Source organism: Tympanuchus pallidicinctus, unplaced genomic scaffold (assembly GCF_026119805.1).
Source record: "Tympanuchus pallidicinctus isolate F22 unplaced genomic scaffold, pur_lepc_1.0 scaffold3, whole genome shotgun sequence".
Classification (NCBI taxonomy): Eukaryota; Metazoa; Chordata; class Aves; order Galliformes; family Phasianidae; genus Tympanuchus; species Tympanuchus pallidicinctus.
The window spans coordinates 17,001,897-17,028,516 of record NW_026294747.1 but is presented as its reverse complement, the minus strand read 5'-3'; the positions used below and the strand labels follow the sequence as shown (position 1 = coordinate 17,028,516).

General features: G+C 43.0%; 1 protein-coding gene and 1 long non-coding RNA gene across 6 annotated transcripts in view; one reads left to right on the top strand and one right to left on the bottom strand.

Moving 5' to 3' along the window:
- The window catches only part of ANO1 (anoctamin 1), a 72,353-nt gene extending 45,950 nt beyond the window's left edge, over positions 1 to 26,403 (bottom strand). For 2 of the 5 annotated variants that reach the window (XM_052695220.1, XM_052695221.1), the window contains exon 1: positions 25,980 to 26,230. In XM_052695220.1, the coding sequence (XP_052551180.1) occupies positions 25,980 to 26,037 (58 nt within the window). In that variant the 5' untranslated portion in view covers positions 26,038 to 26,230. Of the gene's footprint in view, positions 1 to 25,979; positions 26,231 to 26,383 lie in introns of those variants that run through there. The other 3 variants (XM_052695218.1, XM_052695219.1, XM_052695222.1) reach the window with 2 other exon arrangements.
- Positions 25,610 to 26,148, top strand: LOC128086520 (uncharacterized). Its single transcript, XR_008209398.1, has 2 exons — positions 25,610 to 25,700; positions 25,868 to 26,148. It is a non-coding gene; the product is annotated as an uncharacterized LOC128086520 (long non-coding RNA).
- Positions 26,404 to 26,620: the final 217 nt, after the last annotated feature.

The window sequence follows — 26,620 nt, the reverse complement described above, 5'->3', positions numbered from 1 at the left end:
TATTTTTGCTTATAAAGGTTAATTGGCACTGTTTGCAGCGTTGCAGCCCTAAGTTTGAACACACCTGATCTGATACAGCCCCTGTGAAATCGGAACACGTAGAACCAATTACCTTAAAAAATACGATAATAGAAAAATGAACCTTTGGGGTGAAAATGCATTTTCAAGGACGAGTAAATATAAATTCTACTGGGAGTCACAGAAGTTATCCTACCAAGATATGCAGACCTTGGAAAATCCCACATTTTATAAAAACAAAAAAACACACAAAGCCTTTTCCCATACACCCTCCTAAGACAGAGTGCACTTTTTCCCCCCAATTACCAACAACTATTTCATGGTTTATTAAGTACATCTGTTTTCAGACATGCTTCTAAAATAGGAAAAATCCAGCACACTTACTCTTCCACCACCAGACATTGGAAAAATATTTCAGATTTGCTACTGTTGCTATTCCAGGAAAAGCATCATTGAGGCCACGCTCCAGTATAATGCAGATTGTTCTTTGCAAACCGTAATTGGTTTTATAAATTATTTACATATTTCTGTAATTTGATAGCGTTTGACTGTAAAATAGACAAAAAGAGCAGGAATTCTACTTCTAGTTACTTTGGTACACATACAGAACAATCTTTGCATTATTTTCATGTTTCAACCAGTTTTAAGGAGAACAGAAACACTGGCATGATTCACCAAAGCACACTGGAACTAAAGACTGTACCCCTCCTTCTTACAGAAGTTACTGCTGCCCCTCAAAGCACCTGCTGATATTTTCCTTGGATGCACTCTGCAACATCACATCCTCAAACATGTCATGGGAACAGGAGAGTGCATTATGTAAGGAAGAGCAATTGTCTGCCATGGATGCTGGTAGGTATGTTTAGAAGGGTTACAATGCTAATTATTTTTGTTTGCATGCTCCAAGGGAAGGCAATTGCTGCCAATGAGAGCACTAACATGAAAGGAAAAGGTTACTAAAGATACTGTGGGGAAAGTACCGGTGTGCATTGGAACGACGTATATCTAAGCTCTCATAGCAACTTTTTAAAATATTTAAATACATTTAAAGTATTTCATGTATTTTCCCTTTCCAGACTATTAAAAATAGCTCTTCAAACTAAAAGTGGAGGATCTATTAGGTTTACTGCAAAGGTATGATTCATAGACTGCAACCTTGGACGAAGGGCATAGCACATACTGACCGGTAAAGCTGTTCTTGTTACAAAAGATTTCCAATTTCTAATCTTGAATCATCAACACTTATGTTTAAATTTCTATTTATCTACATCACAAGGGCATTCAGATAGCATAGATTTAGGCATGAAGACTCACAGCAGCTGATGATTTCTTGCAGGAAACAAAGCTTCTAAGCTTTGATAAGATATGCAGGGCATCTCTTGAGATGCTGCAGTTTCTTGGACCTCATTATAGGACTAAATATTCTGAAAGGTTTTGCCTAACCTGATAAGGATGTTTTTGACTACAGTCACCACATTCAGCAGCTGTAGCTCCCCTACACTTGAATTCAAGGAGCCAAGGACTCCCCATCTGAGTCAGCCTGGGTGGAGTCAGGTTCCATATGGCAAAGCTCCACGTTACACATGTTATTTGGGTGTGTCAGAACAGGTGGAGCTGATTTGATAGTGAGGTGGTGGTAGGCAATTTTCAGCCAGGGCCTAGGGCAGCCTCAGCTCTGTGCTATTTGAAATGCCTTTCCACAGCTGATAGAACTAATAATCACATGCTGAAGACATGCTGTCCAGGCTTTAGCAAGCATTAAGATCCTGCAGTTTTAACTTGGACACAGAGAAACACTGCAGTCAACTCAATCAATCCACTGCAAAGTTTCACTGGCAAATGAAATAATCTTTATCTCACATCAGGCAGGTGAACACAAATGAATTGGGGAAAAAATGCTATTAACTCTTGCCTGAGAGAATTCCCATGCAGTCCCATGTCTTAATGAACTGAGTTTAGGCATGCCAGAGGCACAACACCTAAGGAGTCACTACTGCAACCAAGCAGGCTCTTTGTTTTTAAGGAAGAGCTAACTGCTATAAGGAAGCTGATGCTCCAGCAAGGTGCCACAAGTCAGCAAGCTTGCCCTGTGCTTGAGGATGCACATGCAACAGGTGCTCCCACTTAATACTCCTGGATAGTCCTGTCCTGAATTGCAAAATTCTTGGAGCTTCCCTTCAGTTCTGGCAAGAGCAAGGACAGGGACAGGGCCTTTTTAAGGCATGTCAAGACCCCCGGATGAAAGGCACGCTTGAAATGTTTGAGCAGAGGTGTGCATTCCTCACAGTTTGGCCATCCACATGGAAGCTGGTAGTGACAGCAGCACTGAGCCCAGACGCACCAAGTTTCCTCCTTAATGAGCTTTTGATGATCTTTGCTATCTATTACATCCTCATATCAAACAAGCAGTCAAGACCTGGTCCAAGTGTAAACTGATGCCCTGTAGGTTTTGTGGCAGACTCATTAAAGAGTGTGAATTACTCAAAGGAACACTGGTCAATCCACTTTTTCTACAGAAGATCGAAAAAGAGGAAATTGCCAGGAAATCTTTTTGACTATAAAAAGCTAAGAAGCAGATCCAGAAAAGCACGGAGGGTTCTTCGGGGTGCTACGTGTGGTCAGAGCAACCTTCCAGCTCCTGGTTTCATTCCTCAACTGCTCTTGCATATGTGTTGCAGCAACAAAACAACTGTTCTAATGTCATGCAATTACAATAAGCACTAATGAAACTAGAACAAAAGAAGAGCAACTGTAGCTCAATATTATATCTCAAAAACACTGAGATAAATAGAAAAAAAGAGAGCTGCTTCTGTCTTGTTCATTATCCTTTCAGTAATCATCCATGAAAAGAGACCAAGAGCTGGGACAGCAACCAGCTTTCATGCATTAGTCTTGCTATAACATACTCTCAATACATGTATAAGCCCTCTTTCCTTTAGGAAAGAGCTCTGAACAGCATAAATGTTGGACTCACCACGACATAAGCTAGAAATCATACAGTTTGAAACAGTGCCTCTCTCTTGTAGACAAAGATTCTGTTGATTCCCAAATTTAGCTGTTCCATTATAATATAGCAAGCGAACAGCATGAGCCTCTCTTGGACCATACAATGTGAGACTCAACCAAAAAATGCTTTCATTTTACTTGTAGTGCACAGAAAACGTACTACTCCTCCTTAGAGAACAAAGTGTCACTAACAAAACTGATGACCAAAAGGTGATGAGACATTAGTGAAACATAACCATGAAGTGGACCAAAACCCATGCATCAAACCCACATAGCCCACAGTCTGAAGATATTCTGGGTAAGAAAGGAAATGACGATTCCTGCCAAGATCCAGAACTTGACACAAAGGCAGACACACAGAAAAAGAGAAAACATTATTTGTTTTCATATTTCCTGATGAAGACATTGAAAATGATGTAATCTTGATATCTGGAGAGGGCCAAGATTTCATCCTAGAATTTAAGAGCAATTTATTTTCCTCCACATGTGATTAAGTTTGCAAGCATAAAGTAAAAGTTATATTAAGGTTTTCTAAAGTTTTCACAATTCATTTGCTGCCTTTTTTTTTTTTTTTTTTTTTTAATGAAAATGTTCTGTTCATTTATTTGGTGTTTATCAGCTCAGTGAGAAAAACTAAACAATGGAACAAAACAGAATTAAAATTTAATATACCACTTCTTCAGGCACTGATATATTTAGAAAAATAATATTCTGTATGAAAAAAAGTTCTTATTTTACCAAAATATTTGGAAGAATTATTTATTTGGATACTGTCTTTTAAGGTATCTGCTATCCCATAAACTTTTTTTTTAAAAAAAAAAAAACCACAACATCATAAGTTGCTAATTGTAAGCTTTATCATATACTCTATCTTGGTTGGTAATTACTGCCAGTTTACAAAAAGCACGACACATTCTTCTAGCTGGGTTTCAAGTCTCATGAATATTCTGTTTATTTATTTAAATAAAATTACTCATGCTCTTTAAAAACTACTTCAAAGGGCTCACTTTTTAATCTAAAATACATTTAGGAGAAAAAAAAATGTTCTTCTCCCTCATCACAGTGATTAGGTCAACACTGGAACTGAAAGGAATGGAGGGCAACTAAATAAATATAAATGAAGTTGATGCAGTTCTGAACCATCTTCAAATCTGAGATAGCTCTCTCGTAATGTCCTTGAACTGTTTGCTTTACTAACCTTTGGGGTTTCTGGAACCTGTATAGCTGTTACTATTTTCTATTATGACTGGCTAATATTCTGTGAAGTGATGTGATAGAGCAACAGTGGTTACAGTGGAACAGGTGCCATAGTGCTGGATCAGCTATTGCTCAATGCATTAATTTGGGAGTCATATGATATTTAAACCTTTGAATCAGTTGCAGTGGTTTAAAAAAATTCCAAGCAGTTAAGCATTAATTTTTTGTTTCCATACTGTCACTTTTCAACCCAAACTCAATATGAAGGCAACTTTTCAGTAGCTGCTCTGGCAGACATTCAGACTTGATGTCAGAATATGGACCCATTTGGCCACCAAAGCCTGAAAAAAAGATTACTCTCCAAGGGATGGAAATCTGTTTCATGCCCATACGGAAGCCATAGAGGAGAAGCAGCAACAACGTGTGGGACTAAATATTGCTATTGAATTCCCTGGTTCTATAGCTTGTAAGAGAGCATATGTGACACAAATCGGAGGGGGCTTGGTTAGAGAAAGCTAAGGATCATAGAACGACTAAAGTTGGAAAAGGCCTCTAAGATCATCAGGTCCAACCCACCAACCCATCCCCACCCAAGCCATGTCCCTAAGTCAGATCTCCCTGAGTAGCAGCATCCTTCAAAGAAGCTCCTCTAGCAGCAAAGAAGAAATACAAGAGTTCTGTACACCACTAATACTCATGTCAAGGATATTAGCACCCTAGAACAGTGGATGGTGACTGCACTTTCAGATAACGTAGTTATCTGAAGAAATATTTCAGCATTACAACATGCAACAAGTTTCTGAGTCTGTTTTCTTGACCTAATTTTAGCAGGAGGCTGCCTTCTCTTTACATAAAATTAAGTCATCTTTCTTATTATCATTCATCTCTAATTGCATTCTTCCAGGAATTATTTATAACACAGACAAACAATTTTATCCTTTATTCCTTGCCTGCCTGCAGGGTCGATTCTTGCCTGCGAAGCCCAAGTGACTGTAGACAAAAGCACCACAAGACAACTCCTGGCAAGGTGGTTCAGCAAAGTGCTTCAAGGAAACTTTGGAGAGCACAGGAAATCTTTTTGATTAATGTTCTGCAATTGTAGAGGCTTAAAGTACACAACAAAATTGTATTTTGCAGAAAACTTGGTGCTCTAACATTAATGAAAATTGATGCAAGTATAAGCTGAGATATGACTTGACCCGATGCAAAGCTGAAGAGTGTCAGCTCTCATGTGAGAAGATATCTACTTAGACTAACGCTGTCACCCCAGAACATGACTTGCCAGCTGAAATACTACATCCAGGCTGTGCAGCAATTCCTACAGTACCCTATCAGGACCCCCTTGGAAAAGAAACTATCAACTGCTTTTTCTGCTAATCTCTCTGCCTACTAATGGGGCCTTGGGGTCTTGGAAGGGAGTTGGCCCGTGACCTTTTAAACAAGATTTAGGAAGCCAAATGCCAAAATCAGCCAATTACAAAAAAACCCTGCATATGAAATGCTGTTTTTCATGGGAAATCATTATTTGCTGGTTTGACAGACAGGATTGTATCTTGCTAATCTTGAGGCTTTTTAATACTTGTATCCTGTTTGACTCCTCTCCTTTTGCCTATTTATTTTGGAAATTTATGGTGTAATTCCCAGAGGTTTGGATGGCATATCGCATACCCACTTCAATAAACATTCTGGAGTACTGCTTAAATATGGAAACGCAGCAGCACACCCAAAGTGGAGATGTGCCTTAGGAAAAGAGGGAGGGAAGGAAGATGATCTGCATATATCCATGTGCGTGCCATTAATTCAGCCACACCAAACAGTTGTAAAATTTACAAATCGCAAAACATTGATTCAATTCAGAAGATAAAAATTTGTACTTAGCAATGACCTTTAGAACTCTGTTCTTCTGAACTGAGCCCTGTTGCTTCATCAGGAACTGAATGTAACCAAAATAGGCATGCTGGTAGCCTCCTATTAGTCACAGCCCTCACGGGTGCAGAACTTGCTGTCACTTTGAGCAGGGATGCCAAGTTTCTGTTACTTAGAATGCCTCAATGTCCCCACCATTGGCAAGATGCTCAAAAGCAAGGGTCTCTAGGTTGACTGCTCTCGAGCTGGAGTCTCTCTCTTCTGGTTTGCAGAAGGATACACATAGTTTTTACCATTTACTAACATTTCTGCCTTCTCCTTACTTCATAGGTGACAAAGTCAAGGTGGTTTCTGTAAAGATTCCAATGACACCGAAGTTGTCAAACTTTTCAGAACATGTGAAATGCAGCCAAATACAGGGTGATAATCCCCACAAGGTCAAGCAGTTCTTCTGTTTTCTAAATCTGATCTCTTGCCTAACCTCCTTTAAGAAGTATCTCCTCTCACAAACAGAACTTACTGTCCGCAGCAAGGACATATGACTCCCTCTACTGAAACAGGTAAGCATTATTAGCTCAGACTCTTCTGAATCTTTATACTACTGCCTTATGATGGTTCCCTCCAAAGAACAGTTCTAATTTTTCTTGTTTGGTCTCCAGAAAATCTCACCCACTACATCAGCTCTTCTCTCACGTGACAGTTAGGGGACAACTCTCTGAACATTTATTCTTTGGAAAGCAAGCAGAGATTGGTTTTACTGCAACTACAATTCCAAGCTGCTGGACTGCTGGAGACTCTTCACAGTGATGTTAGAAGCTGCCAACGCCATGCAGCTGAGAACATCTGGTAGCAGCATGGGTGTTCTCCAAATAGAACAGCACATATTTAAACTGTGCCAATCCAACCTATGGCTAACACCCTATGAATAAAACTACATTGACTGGCCATCCTGCACTCAAAAGCAACAGGACTTCTCAGTTTCAAGGAACATCCACAAAAAATACATTTCCTATTATTATAATTCCTTTGCAAGTCCATCAAGTCTCTAAGAAAACTGGCCTGTGTTTTCTGCTCAAACACAGTCTGTTCCTAATCTTCTCCAGAGATGTCACATGCTAGCTCTGTCTAGCATCGCAGACATTATAGGGCACCTTTCTTCTATGTCAGCAGATCACAGCACAGCTATCCATCTCTGAGGCACATCTCAGAAAAAGGCAAATTTTAGATTACATCAAGCAAAATATTTCTGGTGAAAATCAAAGAGCAACAGCAGTGATCCTCTGGGATGCAGCTCACGTTTTTCGTCACCCCTTTTCCAGAAACATGAACTCAAATCTAAGTGGAAGAAAAATGACTTGGAGGAGCAGTGGTAGATGGAGAAGCTTGTCTTTTTAGAAGATGAAGAAAGAAATTTGATGTTTTAAGCTAAAAAGATCTAGATGGATTCCCTTCATTACTTACTTTCCCCTTATTTGGGCGGTTAAGCAGCCAAACGGCAATGAAGAACAAATAAAATGCACATATAACCACCTTAATGTTTAAAACACTCATAGATGGTCCAGAGATGACACTGGATCCAGAAGCATGCCTGAGGTTCAAGTCGGCAATGAAGGAAAAAAAAAAAAAAAAAAAAGAGGAAAAAAAAGAAAAAGATACAAACTATTTTTATAATGGTACTTGAGAAATTTATGAATGGGGTTCTGTGATGTAGTTGCCCGAAATAGCAAAGATTTGGACATGATGACCCTGGAGTTCCTGAAAGCAGCTGGCACACAGGCCGTATGTGCACAGAAGGTTTCCCACTGCTTCTATTCCCCTCCTGTATCATGGACTTTCCCCTCCAAGTTCCGAACAAATATCAGCATTAACATAAGGAAATGTAGAACAGGGCAAGGATAATGAATGTTCCCCTACATACAACAATTCTACCTAGAAAACGTAATGGAAATTTGCAAACTCAGTAGGAAATGCTACTCCTACTTTCTTCTAAGATGTATTTTATTGGGTTTCTTTTCATTTTTTCCATTCTTCTCTCAGATTTGTATGATCTACACTTTTCTTGCAGAAAAATGCCCCAGACTGCATATGGTATGCCAGCTGAGGATTTTCCACCCCTGAGAAGAATTGTATTGCCATCTCCTGCCTACACCACTCAGTTTTTCCCCCCCACAACATACGATGTTGTGGATTTATGTTTAGTTTGGGACTCCCAGATCCTTTTGTGAGGAACTGCTCTTTATTCAGCTAATTATTCCGACCCAGATGAAACAGTCTGCGCTTGTCTGGTTCTCAGCCCAAGCCATGGGAGCACATCCTTTTCCAGGAAGATAAGCAACAACAAGTCTGTGGTTTAACGATGTAGGATTTAAGGCTGCTAGCACCAGATCCAAAACTCCATAGTCACATAACACAGAATGCAGAACTGTGAAATACACTCACTGTATTGCTCCAGGTTTTTCAAAAATAAGTTTTTGCTGTGGCAATATGGTATCTGTTTTAGTTCATATCTGTTACCAACTGTCCTGCCATAGCCAGCCTAATGTTGCCACAAAAGAACAGAGCTACCTCTAACTCTTGCTCGGGTGCGTTGCTGAATTTGAGAACTGCACATACTCAAAGAAAGTCACACCAGTACTTTGTGTGATCTGATAGCACATAAATCCAGTATCTAAAATCGTGGAAGAAGGGCAAAAGTTCTTTTTTGACATAGCTTTGTAGATACTGGATGAGATTCTTTTCTGTAAACACAACAGTACATCTGATGCAAGATAAGAAAGAGAACTTACAGTGACACATACGCTAATTACACTGAAAAACAATCATCACTCCAGAACAGATAATACTGAGAAATGAATACTGAAGGAAACTTCGATGTACTTCTTAGATAACTGTGGTACTTTAAAACTGGATTCTGTTCAAACATTTGAAACATCTCAGTCCGAGATCTACAGATCAGATTGAGAATGTGTTGATGTGCAACCAGATTTTAAAATAAATACATGGTGGAGCAGAATGCAAACATAAATTATTGGTGGTTTTTTTTGTTGTTGTTGCTAAAAAAAAAAAAACCCTTTCTTCAGCTAGAACTCCCTTTGTTCAAACAGCCTTAAAACCACTTCCACTTCATGTAAGCTAAATCCAGAATTTGCAGTAGCCGTGCTTAACAGGCAATCCTGCAGCCTGGATTTGCTGAGATGTGTGTTGACTCGGTGCAATGTGAGTCGTGAGTGCAGCCTGGGTGAGACTGCTGGCTCCTGCTCTAACCACTTGGCCACAGGGCCTTCTTTACACAGAAGCTGAAAATAAGTAAGTAAAATTAAGGACACAGGACACCAACCATGGAGGAAAACACAAACCTAAGCATGTTTAAGCAGGCAATTTGTCTTGCTGATGCTATGTGAAGATCTCTTAGTTTGGAAAGGAGTGATTCATTGATGAATAACTTGTAGGATCAAGCTGAAGTGTTCCTGAAAGAGTCTGTGTTCCATTGATGACAAGGATGAGGTACAACACCACAAAGCAAAAGGACAGAAATGTGTAATACTATTAATTATACTCCTAACTAGCACTAAATTATTTTTCTTTAACACCCTTCATCAGAACATCACCTATGACATACCTAAAAAGACTTCTTCAGTTTTTTCTAAGACAGCAACTGAGTTAAATAAATGAATGCAAGAGCCACCACAGGGAGAAAAAAACCCAACACATTATTCCAAAAGCAGCAGACATCAGTCCCTCAATCTATACAATATAGAATGCTAATGTGCTCTTTTTTTTTTTTTTTTGCTCTGCAGTCAAACCACCATAAGCAGAATTTCTCACTACTATGCAACTAACATTCATGTGACTTTGAGAGCCTCTGGTTTCACAAAAAAGCATACAATAATTTTCAGTATACCATGAAAAATTCTGAAAATGGATTCAACACACAGTCAATCTTTTTTTCCCCCACATTTCCAGCTACATTTCCTGTACTGTTACCTTAAAAATTCACAGGAAAGCCCTAGCCAGGGCTATGGGGAACACACATGGATGGATCGGTCCCATGAGCTCTACAAAGAATTAACAAAAAGATGCAGACTAAAATTTTACAACACCTACATATATAATAGTTATATATATATACATATAGGCTATAGAGTATAAAACAGTATGTGCTCTCGGGATTACTCCACGTGACCAAGCTGTGCCAGCTCCTATGGTAAATGACAAATTCTGTTTTTATGGTAGATTGTAAATGAAACTTACCATTAAATTTAAACGCTTTGGAGCTGGAGAAGATCCCATCTTGCTGGTCCATCCCCAAGAGAGGATTCAATCACACTGCTGGGCAGAGACCAAGCTTGCATCTAATTGCTCCAGGGACAAGCCCAGGACGTGAGCAGATCCATGTTTTTGCACGGTACCACTCACGTGCCCTGCGTTACATACATGCCCTGCAAACTGCAGCTTATAAAAGGGAAGCAGATTAACCAGCGGCTCTTTTTAACACAGCCAACCTTAAGGACATCTGAACCGAGGGCACAGCTTGGGGCATCAAAGGGGAGACAGGGCACTCTCAGTTGCAGACAAGCACGGGCTTTCTGCCACCAAAATGTCCCCACTCCATTCCATCATGTTATTCTCAAAGCAGCTGCTCCCCACTGGTGCTGCCCAAGCGTTTAATTACACTGGGTGAGCATTGTGAGCCTGCTGCTGCCTCTGCCTCACACAGGGAAGGGATGTGTTTGTACCAACCAACCATCAGCACGAGCACTGGAAACACGTTGCACGGCAAGGCCCAGCATCAGGGCCCAGACAGGATGATAGTGGCCATCACCTGCAGCACAACTTCTCAGCCCACCCCTGAGGAGGTACAGAGGCACCTCCTCACTGCTTGGGCCTATGGTCAAAACCCAGGAAGGCCCTCGGACCCTTTTGCAAGCACAGCATCTCTGAAGCACCCTGACGAAGTGGCACATGAAATCTGAACACGTATCACTGCAAATGTTGGCTCAACACGCCCTTGCCTTAAGAGGTGAAGGAATCAACTCTTGTTTTCCTTTTCAGGATATAACACCAGCTGGTACCAAGGAAAACAGAGGTGGAAATACTTCTGAAAAGCCCTTTTCAAAACATCTGCATTCACATGCCAGATGACAGAACAAGTTCACACGCTGTATGATGCCGGGAGCAGACAAGGGATTTCTCCCTTCAAGGCAGACATTTTCCAGTGAAGGGACAGCTGGTGTTTCCTCCAATTACCTGCATGCTTTCGCTCAGCTCCAGTGAGTGGAAAACACCAATAGGAGGACTTACAAATCCTGCAGTTTATAACTCTTCTGGCCCACATCTTTTACTTGCGTACGAAAATTGAGCAAGACAACTTGCATCTTCTCCTCCTCACTAACAGAGTTCCTGCATCCCCCGCTGCAGGCTCCTAGGCAGCAAGCCCTGCTCACACAGAAATTTAAAAAACAAAACTAAAAATATCAGAGTTGTAACTACAGCTTTAATTACATTCCACTTTCATTATAATTTTTCTTTTAGTTGCTCTCTTTAGCCTGTTCTCAGTGGCTGCCTCTTGCAGACATTTCCAAACTGTAGCACATGCTTTAGTGACTATCAGTTTCACTTGCTCTTTACTTGACTTTTTCCCCAGCAGTAAAATAGGAGTGAACAGTCTATAAGTTTCTCCCATGTAAAGCACTGTACAGCAAGTTTAAATGACAACCTTGTCTTCACCACTTTTGGAAAGGCTCAGTGCACCAGTGGGGTTTCACGTAGCACATGGTCCTCCTCCTGGATGAGATAACTAGGCTATGGAAGGTAACAAGAGAAGACACCACAGAGAGCTGGGAAACAGGATGGAAGAGTAGAAGTGAAACATAAGCAGTGTTAGACTTCTGTCTCCCATTTTTGTGAGGTTATAGAACACTCACAAGCTCCAAGGGAGAGCTCCTATCCAAGCTAGAAGACTGCTCTGCAATGGTCTTTCCTGGGTCACTTAAACTCTCTCGATTAATAAATGAACTATCTGCAATTGCCAGTTACACACTCATCTGTTAACTTTCACAAGGAGCTGGCAAGAAATAATAGGGCAGTTGTTTAAAACTGTAAGAATATTACATAAGTTAGTGTTGAAAGCAACAGCGTCATCAATCCCAAGGACAGGCAAAAGCTGCACGTCCCAGACCTGTAAGCGATCAATCGAGTGTTTCAGCAAGAGGATCAGAGAATAGCTTTTGGGTTGGAAGGGACCCAAAAGGTCATTTAGTTCCAACTAGAATGGTGAGTGCAGAGTAAAAAGCAACAGGAGGGTCCTAGAGGGGACAGCCCCACTGCCCTGAAGAGCTGAGGCCTCGCAGCTCAAATCACATTCAGTGGAAACCAAGATATGTTACTGACCTGTGGGTTCAGTAACACTACATTTACATCGCTTATGGCTTGAATTCATTTCAGGAGATGCAGCCTGAAGGAACACTACAGTTTCCCATGGTGGATATCTATGCCCTTCAAATTCAGTAATTATTGCAATGAGCATCTATTTGCCAAATCATGGATGTACAACACATCTGTCTGCTTAAGATGGGAACCTCGAAGAGAGCATCTTCCCAGGTGCAGCCTCTCTGGATAGCTCTTATGTTCCTGTGTTGGTCTCTGGAGGACTCTGGTTCCTCCTGCTCCCAAGCTTTTGTTCTGAGTGGGAAGCAGGCTGCTGCAGCACAGCTGCTCTCCCTAACTCCAATCACCTCCCTACCTCTGATCACCCTCACTCCCTACCCTCCAAGCATGGCAAGTAACAGAGCCAAGAGCACCCTGAGCCGCTCAAGTGATGAGCACAAGCAGGCTGCAAGGCATCAGCTGCACTACTGCTCAGTTTAAATGGTTAAATCTCCTCTTCAAAAGCATGCTTCAGATAATCAAAATTTTAGGCATCTGGTCCATCGTAGCACAGCCACGCGATTTGGGAGCCTGGTCCAGCCCCAAGCCTGAGGCTGGCAGGAACAGCGGTGCTGCAGCTGGCCCTTACTTCCCCATACTCAAGTGTTATCCGACCAAAGAAGGAAAAGGAAGGAAGAAAAAAAAAAGAGAAAAATCTGGATTCCTGTAAGCAGACCTCGGGGGCAACACAGGAATATCATCTTTTTCCAGGAGACACTTGGCAGAGTAGGGGTGCTTGTGTTGCTGTCGTGTGTGTGTGTGTGTGTGTGTCGTTTCTTCAATGAAAAAGAGTAAGTATCCACAGAGGGGGGGAAAAAAAAAAAAAAAGAAAAGAAAAAAAAAAAAGAAAGAACAGACACAAAATTAAACAATCTACCTTAAAATAAACTCTGCAGTATTATCTGTCTCTTGTCAAAAGTTATTAGTGAATAAAAGTGACAGACTGTCTCCTAAGATACATTCCATGTCCAAGCGACATACCTAAAGCTTGTCAGAGACTTCCCTCTGTTGATGTGTCTGCTTATCCTTAGTGCCCACGCATCTTCCACTGCAGTGCATTCTTGTATGGTGGAAGCACTTGATTTATTTGCTGAAAGGAAGAGAATACTTTTTTCCCACCTAATTTTACTCTTCTGATTCTACAGGTCTTTGTTCCTCATAAAACAGAAAAGTTCTCGACTAAAACCAGACTCCACATAATTATTTTTCCTTAAAAATAGAGTCAATAAAGCTAGCAGATGCAAACAAAAAATGGAAACCATCTATCAAATCTAGCAAACAGGTCTTCCTTTGTTGCACATTCTTCACGTTAAAAAATTACTAGTGGTCAGCATTAAAACCAGACAAATTACACGGTGCTTTGGGGAATAAGGGGAAAAAACAACTCTCGTAGACAAGTTACAGGAACAGATGAACAAGATGTTGCCTCAGTCCAGACAGCAGTTATCTGCTGCGAGCTTGGTGTCTGCTCTCCATCCCTCGCTGAATGTTGCAAGCAGGGTCTCTGTCTAACATTCCAAATCAAAACTGAAAATTCAGACCCAGCCAACTCTGGGGGTTGTTTGAAAACCGAAGTTCAGCCACAGCTTTGATGTGGTTGTGGACTGGGTGCATTCCCATGAAGTTTTAGTTCTTGTTGAAGCTGCAGAAGGGCGGAGCAAGGACACTCAGCACACTCAGGAGGAGAGTTCTACCATGAGGGCAGTGTGGAAAGGGTTTGCTATGTGGTGGTATGTACTGTACAACCAGAAACATTCAGAGATCAAAAAAATAGTTGAAGAGTTGTAGTTCCTGTTAGAATAAACTTTAAATGAAAATTAAAACAAGCTAATAAAGTGAACTGCAGATTGGACAGATTGGGAACAAACCAAACTGCCTGGTTTTCACCCATGCTAACAAAAGAGGAACGTGCAAAGTCACCATGATCCGATCTTCATTTCTTCACAAGAAGCCATCCCATCACCAAACACTGCATCCCTGTGCTGCATCAGAGGGTCACAGGAAACCCTTCCACAGCACTAATGACAGGAGACATTTCCCACAGTGCCCAAGGCCACCTGGTTGATGGAAAGATATTATCAATTTAACCTCAACCTTCATTTAGACAATAAAACACAATTTTTTTCTTTTGTTTCTTCATCTATTTGTTGTTGGGAAACAACATGAACTGTGCCTTCTTCATATTGGCAACACCCACTTTCATTTACGTTTAACGTAATGCAACTTCTGTGGTGCCAGATAACAGCCACACACTTCTTACCCATCTCTGTGACAAGCCCATAGCCCGAAGTACCTGCAGGTCACTCTGCCATTTTCAACTGCTCTGCAGAGCACCCAAATATCAGCAGAATGCTTCTTCACCATACCGCACCATCCAGCTGCACAGCCAGCCTTCAAATTGCAAAGGAAGATCCCCAGCATCCTCCCAGGGTAGCACAGAAAGAAGATGGCTCATGGCTGAGCCCCAAGAAGCCCCCAGTCACAGAGGATTTCAGCTTTTGATATGGTTACATTAAAATCCTATCTGCCTCTGTGACTTCAATGGAATTTTTGCGTTCTGCATCAAAACCAAAACTGGCAAACGAAAACAAAGAACTTGACACCTACAGCCTCCAATACACAAACAACTGATTGTTTCCATAGAAAATTAGAGAACAGAGAAACTGAAGTAACTCTAGGAAAAAAAAAAAAAAAAGAGAATCTCTAATTTTGTAATAAAGGCCACGTGGTCTGCTTTGCTGAGCACAGAACTGGAAAGGTATAACCACTGGCTTTAACCAAGTATTACTGCTGATGCCATCCATGGCTATGAGCCATTTTCCTCCACCTCAGGACATGTTCCTGGGTCTCAGTCAATGGGAACTCCAGGACTCACCTTACTTAAGAGAACATAAAGGGAATCAAATATTGAACACTTGATCTGAACTCAGATCAAACACGGAGCGAACTTGCTTCAAAGCAGGAACTCAGGAGAAATACAAAAGAAAGCAACATTATTGCCTGAACTTAAGATGTTGAACTACAATCTCTTATCTGTACACATTTAAACCATTTTGGTTTGAGTCGTACACAGATTTATTTATACTTCAAATTTGGGAAAAGCTCCATATAGCAAACACATAATGGTAATGGCACATGGAAGTTAGATATTACAAACATCTTTTGTGAGATTTAAATCACCACTACACCACACTCTGAATTCTAACCTAATTTGGTAACAAGCCAATATTCTGAACACCATCCTACAAACAGCATGATCCCAAACTCAACTTCGTCTCCAGAGCCATCACCATAAGCAAAAAGTCTCTGAAAAATAACCCTGGGATTGAAAGTTCACACAAGGAAGAGTGCTTGCAAAGGCTTTGAATGCAAGCTGAAATCCCACTTAGTTACAAATATTTTATTGTGGAAAAGGATGTGGAAACACAAAATAAGTTAAAGTGATAAAGAGACCTGAATAGAAAATCTGTGGTTATAAATGGAACAGTTGCAGTAAGCAGATAGTTCTGTACATCCACATCTGTTCCAGTTCAAAACAGTTCATGTGAACCAGGGGAAGAAACTATTTTTTCTTTTAGCTCCACTGCTCTGGACCTATCTGCTTCAGGCTAGGGCAGGGATTAGGAAGAGGGAGAAACCACCACTGATGCACTGGCTCACTGTTCAGAATTTTAACGAGATGAAGCAGTCCCTGCACATCTCCCATTGCCTTCACCCTCTTCCCCCATTTAAAACACTTTCCAAAGAGAGCAAAAGCATTTGCAAATACTTAAGGCAATTAAAGCTATTTGTTTTTGCTAAAAACCAAGACATTGGTAACTTAACAAAACCTCTGTTTTTGCTTCTCTACTCACAGACAGTTTCTGTTTCACAACTATCCCTTACGGGGCCACTTTGATGATAACGTGGGAAAAGCAGGCAGAATAGCCAAACAGGGAAATAAATATATAAAAATAGCGAGGCTGCTCCAGAACTCATTCAGGTTCCAGAGGAGCTCAAATTTCCTGCCTGTGGATGTCTGAGACACTTTCCCCCCATGCCCAAGTCCAGCCTCTGTTTCTTTGATGGCCTGTTTTCTCCCCTTTCGGAATCTTAAAAATAAAATAGTAAGAAAGAAAGCGTCTGGGAAAAGGATGTGGTGCGGGGAGCCATGATATCAAACTTGGCACAAGCTGAAGTTGGCTGCCCATTTTATATTGACAACGACACCAAACTCAAGAGGAAGGACCCTCCCCTGCAATAATCTGGTTATGAGAAATCAATATTTTTCTACTTCCATGATTAAATGACAGCCTTTATGCACCCTTCACACAGTGCCTGATATTTAAATGTCTTAACAAAAAATAAAATAAAATTTAAAATAATTAGTTGCTCACATAGAGATTGAAATGCATTCACTAAGATTCCTGAATTTATTTTCCACTTGCAAAAACATAAAAGCTTCCCGCAAGTGAGTCTCCGTAGGAAACTCCTGCAGCTGACAGACCACATGCACACACCAGTCAATACAAAGTAATTGCTGGACTGGAATCAATTGCAGGCTCCCAGGAACTGCTTCAACTGGATTTTACTTGAGAGATTTAGTGCTGTAACTAGCGAGATGCTGAGCTCCTCAGATACCACTAGATGCGTGCATCCTTGCCAAAATGAAGACAAATGGTAAAGCTCACAGTGTGCTAGAGCAGAGCTCATCAGAAGCCACCCATGAGGCACGGGACCCTGCGCATTGCCACCCTCCATCTCTAAAGAACATCCTCCACCTTCTTCTTCCATGAAATAATTCTCCAAGCTCCTCAGGGAGATGCCTAAGTGAAGGAGCAGGATTTCACATCAAAATACTGCTCGCACAGAATGGCAAACATACTACAGGTTTCCCTCAAAAACCCAGAGGCACGGATGCTAGCAAGACAAACAGTTGCCCACTTTCGCCAAAATCAGGGCTATCTGCCTGCTTAAGTGCTTTACTGGACAAGGGCCAGAGGGCACTGCAAATTGCAGGATGCAGCCCCTATAAACTATTCTGAGAAAATATACTGAAGAGAAGAAGGGAAAGCTTTCATTAATTTATATTATAAAGACAACAAAGATGTTGTTTTGGAAACAAGAGTCTAGCTGTTTTAACTGGAAATTTGCTAGCACAATGCTACAAGGACAAAGCTTAAAAAAATAAAGTAATTCATCCGCCACTTAGAAACTATTAGCCTTAAAAGACAGATTTGATGTCTGTGCCTCTGATATGATACTAGGATGCTTAAAATCTAAACTCAAATCTATTTCTGCTCTTCCATTGGTAACTGGTACGTGTTGGGTTTTTTTAGGGGGTGGGGAGGAGAGGTTTAATTATTATTATCCATCTACTTACTAATCTTGCCAGATGAACTTAAATGTGGCAAATTAATTGATAATACTCCAATTGCAACACACAGAAGACAGGCTATTAGAGTGGTATTGATGTGCAGCTATCTTGCTGTAGATGATCAGTTGTTACTCTTAGCCATTCATTCCTCAAGGAAAGCTCTGGACTGCATATTTAAAATATGAATTATTTCATTTAAACTGACGTGCAGCTGTTCCCTGCAAAGTAAGCAGCAGAGAGATCCAGCATGGCCTGATAAAACTCAGCTCTGGACAGCCTGACCCCATTTAAGTGGGGGGTAGACCCACACCACTGTTTCTTCCACTCCCAAAACCCACATAATACATGTGGCTACACCCTGGGCAAGCGTTATGAGTTCATCAAGTGAACTGAAATGACAATTCTTGCTTTTGTTACCTGCCAAACACCTAAATTCAACATAGTAGTTCCTGGTGTATAAAATAAGTTCTGCTGCAGCAAATGGAAACGATGAGAAAGGAGGCAATGGGCTCTCTGAAAGGCTCCCTGAAAGGCAGGTAACAAAAGCAAGAAATGACAATTCTTGCTTTTGTTACCTGCCAAACACCTAAATTCAACATAGTAGTTCCTGGTGTATAAAATAAGTTCTGCTGCAGCAAATGGAAACGATGAGAAAGGAGGCAATGGGCTCTCTGAAAGGCTCCCTGAAGGCTATAAAGTCTTTTAAGATCTGTGGCTAAAGAAATATTTTGCACTTGCATGTACAAAAGGGCTAGGACAGGGTGTCTGCACTCAGCCTTTGCCTCTCAGCCGGGCTTCCCACCACGTGAGCTAAAGGAGGACACGCTGCACATCCTCCCGTACAATTGTTATAGGATCTGTTCCTATTATGAGAGCCCAAATGTCCTCTGGTGCCTCAAGGCACACAGGGTGAAATAATTCTACAAAGTGACTGAATTTGAAATACCAGTCTGTAGCATAGAAATAGTTGTCCTTGATAGCTGAGGTACGTCCTCCTGATGTACCTAAAGATGTTCTCTCTTCTTTTCCAGCCAGTCTCAGCTATCTGCCAAAGGGGTTATTGACAGCAATTGTGAAGAGGAAATAGCACTTCAGATCTACATCCCCATCAGTGTCAACACTAAACCGTAGCAAGCTGTTCACACACAGACTTAAGGAACTGACAAACACAACTCTGATGCCCGCATCCCTGGAAAACTATGACATTGCAACAAGATATTCGGGACTCAATACTCAGAGAATCACTGAACGAATTGGGTTGGACGGGATCTTAAAAAGACGTCTAGTTATGACCCCAGTGGACAGGGACACCTTCCACTTGATCAAGTTCCCCAAATCCTCTTACGAAAGGCTTTCATTTAACTCAAAGTAACTGTAAACATGCATCCAGAGCAAAGGTTGTTGGTTTTGGAAGCTTTGAGCTGTTTTAATTAACAGGATAGTAAAGAGTGAAGAATGCAAAGCTCTGGCAATATCCAACTGAACAGATCCCAAAAAAGCATTCACATTCACCAAACAATCTCACAGCAGCTCCAAGAACGGCTGTGGATGAAGGTAGACAGGTAGAGTTCATAATGAAAGGAGAAAGAGGGGAAGGAAGTAAAATTTCCCTAAGAAACGATACAGATGTGGTACACATGGAAATGAGGCAAGTGTATGTATTGGCAAGGTTAGAAAAGATACAGGGATAGCGAGAGGAGCATGGGAATGTAATGCCATCTCCTACTACATACAGCATCAAGTGTTACACCCCAAATAGACTGCACTTTCAATAGAGCTGAATTGAATGTATTTCATCTTCGGAAATGAAAATGAAGGGTTTCTCAACTCGTGTCTTCTATACAATCAGTTATTCTGATTAAAGATGGAAAATATGGAATATTTGGACATTCACCCTGCATTACTCTGCTTGGGAGAAAGCCCTCTTCCTGCATAGGACACCAAACCAGTCCTATTATCCACATCATGGTATGTGGATACACTAAGATTCAAACAGCGCAGATTCAAACTGTTCAGTATACCTCATAAGGTGCTTTTCTTATTTAATTTACGTTATAATATGCTTTATATACCCCAAAATGTGCAGATACCCTTCTTCACAACAGAGAGGCCCTCCCAAGCTACGCCATATCATAGAATCTTATGTCCTGGGGTGAGAAATAATGCTTAGCATGTTTTAGATCAGATACTAGACATTTCTCACAAGTAAAAAAAAATTACCACACTATGATCCACAGTACAGAGCAGCCTTTAATTCTAGTAGGCAATCAATCATCACAGAAGGGAGATCATTTCCCAAAAAAAACCAATAACACTAATTTATTTTCAGATCTGTTTGATTCAAGTTTATGATTTGTCTGGGACATGGAATCAACAATATGATGAATTGAATACATCTCCTGAAAGACTAAATTTATTAAAGTACATTGCTTGAGCTGATTAAATGAAAGCAACCATTGGTTTGGACATCGGCTTGATCAATAGTAGGGATAATGCTGGAGAAATAATTAACTGGAACCTCACTCGGGTTTTATCATTTTAAGGATAAACTAAGGTGATCACTTTTTCACTGCCTCTTCACACACAAGGCCTCTGCAGCACAGCCCAGAGCCATCTCTGTCTGTCCTTATTCCCATCCTTGCTTCGCAGCTCCCATACTCAGCTGGAAACCAGGATAAAGCCTGGCTCCAAGTCCTCACTCAGTGTCTGGGGCTCAGCTCTGTTTATACTCCTGTGAGCTGAAGAATGACGATGACTAGTAGCTATATAGATAAATAAAGTATATTAAGTCACAGGAAGTAAAAAGGGAAAACTATTAATTTATTTTTAGAATCCTGTTCTTGCCATTCATCAAAAAAGAACATTCAAAAGTATGCAGCAAGATACAAGCATCTGGCTGAGGTTGGCTGACCACATACCAGCATTCAGACTACACACAGAGCCATTTTCCTTTTTTGGGCCAGGCAGACCTGGTGCCAGAGAGCACAGGACACTGACAATAACGGGGCAGTTCCAGCAGACATGGGGAACAGCCTTTCCACCAGCAAGCTACAGCTGTGTGGGCATGCCCGAGGCTCCCCATCCTTCCAGTGGCTCCACACTCAATTCCTCCTTTTGGATACACTGTGTTACTACCAGCACATCCCAATCTGCTACACCCATGCCATCTACTAACAGCATCCAAAACTAAATACAGAGGAGAAGACCTTGATGCCTAAGTCAGCTCCTCCAGATGCAGGCCATGTCATCATCAAGCAAAACCAAACGCGTGATGTATTGTGGAGCTGGATGCTCAATTCCCCAAAACTGAGCAGCAAATGCAGTACGCCCACACAACCCTTCTTCCCATCCTATTGCCAAAATAGCATGCATACATCAGTAGAAAGCCTTTTCAAGACAATAGTGCCACAACACACAGTGATGAATTTAATGGCATTTGCATAAAAGCTTCCATCTTTTGCAGTCTGCAGTAGATTTTTTTTCTGGGCAATCATACCAGAAGCATAAAGTCATGCCATATTTTGAATCTATGCCTGCCAAAATCCGGGAAGAATTGCAAAGCACACTCATTGACATATCCTGCAGTACATTGCCAGCCAAGATGCTATAGTACAAATGAGCGGACATAAATAACAGCACAAGATCCACTTCTGCCACTTTTCTTATACCAAAGGAGCAAAAACCCAACATGTAGAGAGAAGCTTCACCCCAAAACCTCCACATCAGAGGTCTTATTCTTCTCAAGAAGAATTATAGGACTGCCACTGTATCGTGCTAAAAAAGCTTTAAGGTGACTCCAGAAGACTCAGCATTCATTACTTGTGCCTTCACAATATTGCTGAAGCCAGTAACTGCTCAATTTCTGTATATACTTTTTCTAAGTGCACCCTCAGACTGCACTTTCAGTTGCCAGCCTTTTCCCTTTTTTACTGAGTGCTGTAAAATGTGTTTTTCTCTCTGTGGGCAGTTTTCCTTGGAGAACCTTCCTTATCACACACAGATGCCTATCACATATTCCAAGTTCGTTCTGCAAGTGGTGCATGAGCTGATATCAATAAGTAAGTACATGAGGCAACAAATATTTGCAATGTGTTTAGAAAACAAAGTGTTTCCTCCTCATAGTGTATGCTCCCTCTGCATAGGATACAAACAGTGGGAGAGGTAAGGCATCAGGACCAGCAGCACAGAACTTGCAACCGCTGAAGCCAGGATATAAAAAAAGTAATTTATAAAAATTAAAAGAAACAGTTAACACCTGCACACTACTTAACCTTTCCACAACAGGTTTCAGATTTTGAAACTCCCTCCGAGCACTTACAGTTGTGCATAAAAAGTCATAGACTCGTGTCAGTTTACAAAAGAAAAAAAATAGCATTTTTTGGAGTACAGTCAGAGAGGACAATTTTGATGATTATGTATATTATTAATATTCCACTCAGAGGAGTAAGAACGCACAAGCAAGCTCTCGCATTGACTTAGAGCTGCCAAGAACAAATCAGGTATGCAGATACGGCAATGGGCAAAGATACTGCAAGGAGATGGCACGGGATCTCCATCCTTCCATCAGGTCAGATCTGGAAATAGCTTCCATAGCAGCTGGAAGCACAGACTGCCAGGGAAAGGCTCAGAGATGGGAACTGGAAGAAAAGGGAAAGCAGCAGAACCTGGGGCGACAGTGAGGCTGAGAGCCCTGGGGACAAGCCAGTATGGCAGAGTGTGACATGGAGTGTGTGAAGAGCGGGGATACAGCCCAGCTGTCCCAGGACAGCGGCTGAAAGAAGGCGAGGGAGCACATGGAAGGGCCAGCCTCCCCTGCTGGGCTGCAGCACCACTCTCAGAGGCACTGGGGTAGGAAACTGAAGGCTAAGCCAAACAAACACATCTCTTCTTCCCGTGGGTGCACAGGGGCAGGCCTGGGGCAGAGGCTGTGACTAATGTAGCTGAGGCTGCTCTGCTTCCTGCGCCTGGGAGCGGGACGGGTGGCTTCTGAAAGGCCTGCGCGTGCCGTAAATTACCTTGTGTGACAACTGAGGCATCACCGCCTTGTTGCTCTTCAAAGCGCTGGAAATAAGCTGCACGTTGCTGCTGACATCACCCTGTGATGTGACACCAGCCCAGCAGCCGGCATGGGGTGGCTTAGCATCGCAGAATGTGGTGGTGCCATGGGTTCCCACTGGGCATTCCTAAAAACTGGTCATTGGTACAGCTGCCTGTGAACATACCAAGCTGAGGGCTGACCCATACAGTGACTGAACAACTGTGTGGAATGAAGCAGGGGGAAAATGAGCAAGCTCCGTGCTCCTCAACCTTTTGCACAGTAATACTCTGAAGCCTATCCTGTCCGCCCCAGTCCCCTCTGCTCTTCCCTGCCCACAAACTGATCCTAATTTAAAACCAGCTGTATTTTCCAGCCACAGCATGTCCCTAAGCATTTCCTTTTCTCAAAATCACCAGAAGCCAAAGGGTGTAATTAACGTCAAAAGGGCCGTTTTTGCCTTGTGGATGCCAATACCGCCCCTTCCCGGGGCCGCTCTCCTGCCTGCTCACTCTGCCTCCTCATTCCCCATTCCCTCTACATCTCTGTGGCCCAGCCGCAGAAATTAATAAGTTATTAGTACAAATTAAAATATTACATTAATGATGTACGTGAGCGCAAGTTACAGAGCTGGAAAAGAAGTCCTAATTAAATCAATATGGTTATTAGTCCCTTGTCATCTCTGATTAATTATTAGCTTAATATGCTTCATCATTTTTGCTGTTAATAGAATTGTTGCAGCACTACCACAGGGAGATTGGTGCTGCAGAGGAGTCGATGGAGCCGTGCTGGGGGACCCTGCTCAGGCATGAGTGAAGTAATCCTGAGAAAAGAGGGGGAAACACCTCACTTTCGCGTACAACAGCCTCATCACATAAGAACTCCCATCGTTTTCAAGGGGATCCAGCTGTTCTTTCAGGGGCTTTTTAACTGTTGATATGCAGGGGATGATGGCACGACTGTGCCAAGCTGCGCCCCAAGCACTTGTCCCAGTGCCCCCATGCCTTACATTGGCAAGATGATCTACTCTAGGTCTTTCCCCAACCAACACAACACTGCCTTTTCAGCCAGTTCTGCCCCAGCCCTTTCTTCACACTTCCTGATTGCCCAGAGCGCAAGGAAGGAGCAGGCAGCAAGTCAGGAGACACCACCTTCTGTGCTTGGGGCTGTGGACAGGGCAGGGGCCGAGGACCCCCAGCCTCTTCTGCTACCTACAGAACCAAAGACAACATACCAAGGTCACCATCCAGCTCATTCCTAGAAAAACATGAAATAGTCTTTAGGTAACTCCAGATGTCTGGCAATACACCTCTCCTTTGCTTTTTTTTTTTTTTTTTTTTTTTTTCCTCTCCTGCCACCCTCCCTCTGATACCAGCTTTTCCTAACTCTATCCCACCCCGGCTGCCTGCAGCAAGGCTTTGTAGGGATAAAGACCTGGTGCAATACAAATCTCCACCTGATCCTCCTCCAGCAACAAGTGCAGAACATGATCGAGGACTGACCAGGGCTAGCATTGCACTGCAGCGCATGGATCCATCAGGAGCTTCATCCCATAAACAGCTTCACAAACATACTCTTTGGGATACGATAGCAACAGGAATATGCGTGTGCTTCCAGGAGCAAAGCTGCTCCTTGAACTCACTAACAAAGCTGGTGCACAGTATTTGTGCTGCTGATGGGTGATTAAGAAATTAAATAGAGAATGCCACCGCAAATCATTATGCTGAGTTCCTCACAGATGAAGTGCCACTTGAACTTCCCAGGACTCGCCCTACCGCTGCCATTACCTCAGGATAAATGGCCACTTGCACAAAGCCAGAGCTTCGCAGTGCCAGTTTTGCCCCTTGCCCTCCTACAGCCATCCCTGATAACACCTCAGCCTCCATTCCACAACACACAGCACGGAGGACTTCCACCTCCTACATTCAAATCAGAACATGGGGCAGGCAGAATTCAGCAACCTCGTTCCCCAGTGCTGAGCTGCACAGCCCAGCTGCGCCATATCACAGACTCAGAACCTGTTCCCTTCTCCTCCTGGTTGCTCCACCAGCCCATGGCGTACAGAGCATTTCAGAACTGGGCTGAGCTCCAGTTGAATGTTTGGCCATGTAGTGAGGAGACTCCAGGATAACGGTTTTCGTGGGAATCCAGAAAGAAGGAGTAAAGAAAAGGGCTCCACGCGCTATTTTTAGCTGCAAACAGTAAGATTTGGAATTCTGATTGTGAAGTATGGAATTCACAAATGGTGCCACACTAAATTTACTGCATTTATATACAATTCTGCAGGATAACCATGGGGGTTACAGCATGTTCCTGGTTAGCATCTCAGCCCTAGCTTTATAGCCTCTAAACCAGGAGAAAAATGCGTTCAGTAAATAGTGCTTGTGAAATTTGTGCCCCAATGCGTGCACATGAGGATTTTCTGCACGTGGTGTATATGTGCATGCATGGTATCTTCTACAAACACGTGTGTCAGTGCATGTGTGCACCCACAGCCACCGAGCTAGGATTTATTTCCACAGCGAAGCCAAGGAAATTCCCACCCCCTACCATTTAAGCGCTTGGCTCTTTGGCTCAAAACATTCTGCAACTTCTCAGCCAAGGAATGTATTTTCCCTTTCCAATATATATAATTTATTTTGCTGCACACGTTAGTTAATGATTCAGAGACACACCATTAAGCCAGTGCTGTGAGGACACTACCGACTGGCTGAGCAGACCCATTTCATTTTGTGAGATCTTTTTTGCTAGCCTGCAGCGGCACAGTGTGAAATGACAGCAGCCACTGAATCAAGGGTTTGTCTCATCTACTTCGTACTCCAGCAATTTTTCATAATTAGCCTGGCTTCCTGAGGCTAGATGAGCTTTTAATTACTACATTAACGTAGATAAAGACTTTATGCCGCTCTACGCTTCTGGGGGGTGGGGTAAGAACGCCGTTTTATTTCCCTACTACTTTGCAGAGATTACTCCGGGATCCGTAACACCGCTCGGCACCCCGCAGGGCAGCACCACCCGTAACACCGCTCCCGCAGCGCAGCGCGTCCCGCTCTCCTCTCCCCGCCGCACACTTACGTGGTCCCCACGGCGCGGCGGCAGGCAGCCTGTGCAGGTGGATCTCATCCTTATCCATCGCCCGTCGATCCCCGCAGCCCGGCTGAGGTACCAAACTCAACTTGCCAGGGTTCCTCCTACCTCCTTTTTTTTTTTTTTTTTTTTTTTTTTTTTTTCTTCCCGTCCCTTTTATCCCTTTCCTCTTCCTCCCCCCGCTCGGTGCACGGGGAGGGCTCGCTCACCCGCCGAGCGGCACCGCGCAGCGCCCCGCCGCCCCCCGGTCGACTTTAAATAAGGGCGCCGGGCGCCGGCCCGCCGGGAGCGCGGCCCTCCGCGTCACGCCGCTGCGCTCCCTCCCTCCTTTCTCCCCTCCCTTCCTCTCTCCCCGCCCGCGCCCCCCGCCCCGCGCAGAGCTCCGCGCCTACCTGCGCGGCGACGGCGCTGCCCTGACCTTGGGCGCCGGAGGGACGGCGGCAGCTGCGGCCGGGCGGGGGCAGCGCGGCCGACAAAGGTCAGCGCGCCCGCGGTGCCCGGCGAGAGCGGAGCGGTGCCGCGGGGGTTCGCCCGAGGCCAACCCTCGCCCTGCCCCGCGTGTGCCGGCTTTCACTGCGCGCAGCCGGCGAGGGATGCTCGGACGCGCTCAGCTGCAACCTGCCGGCCCC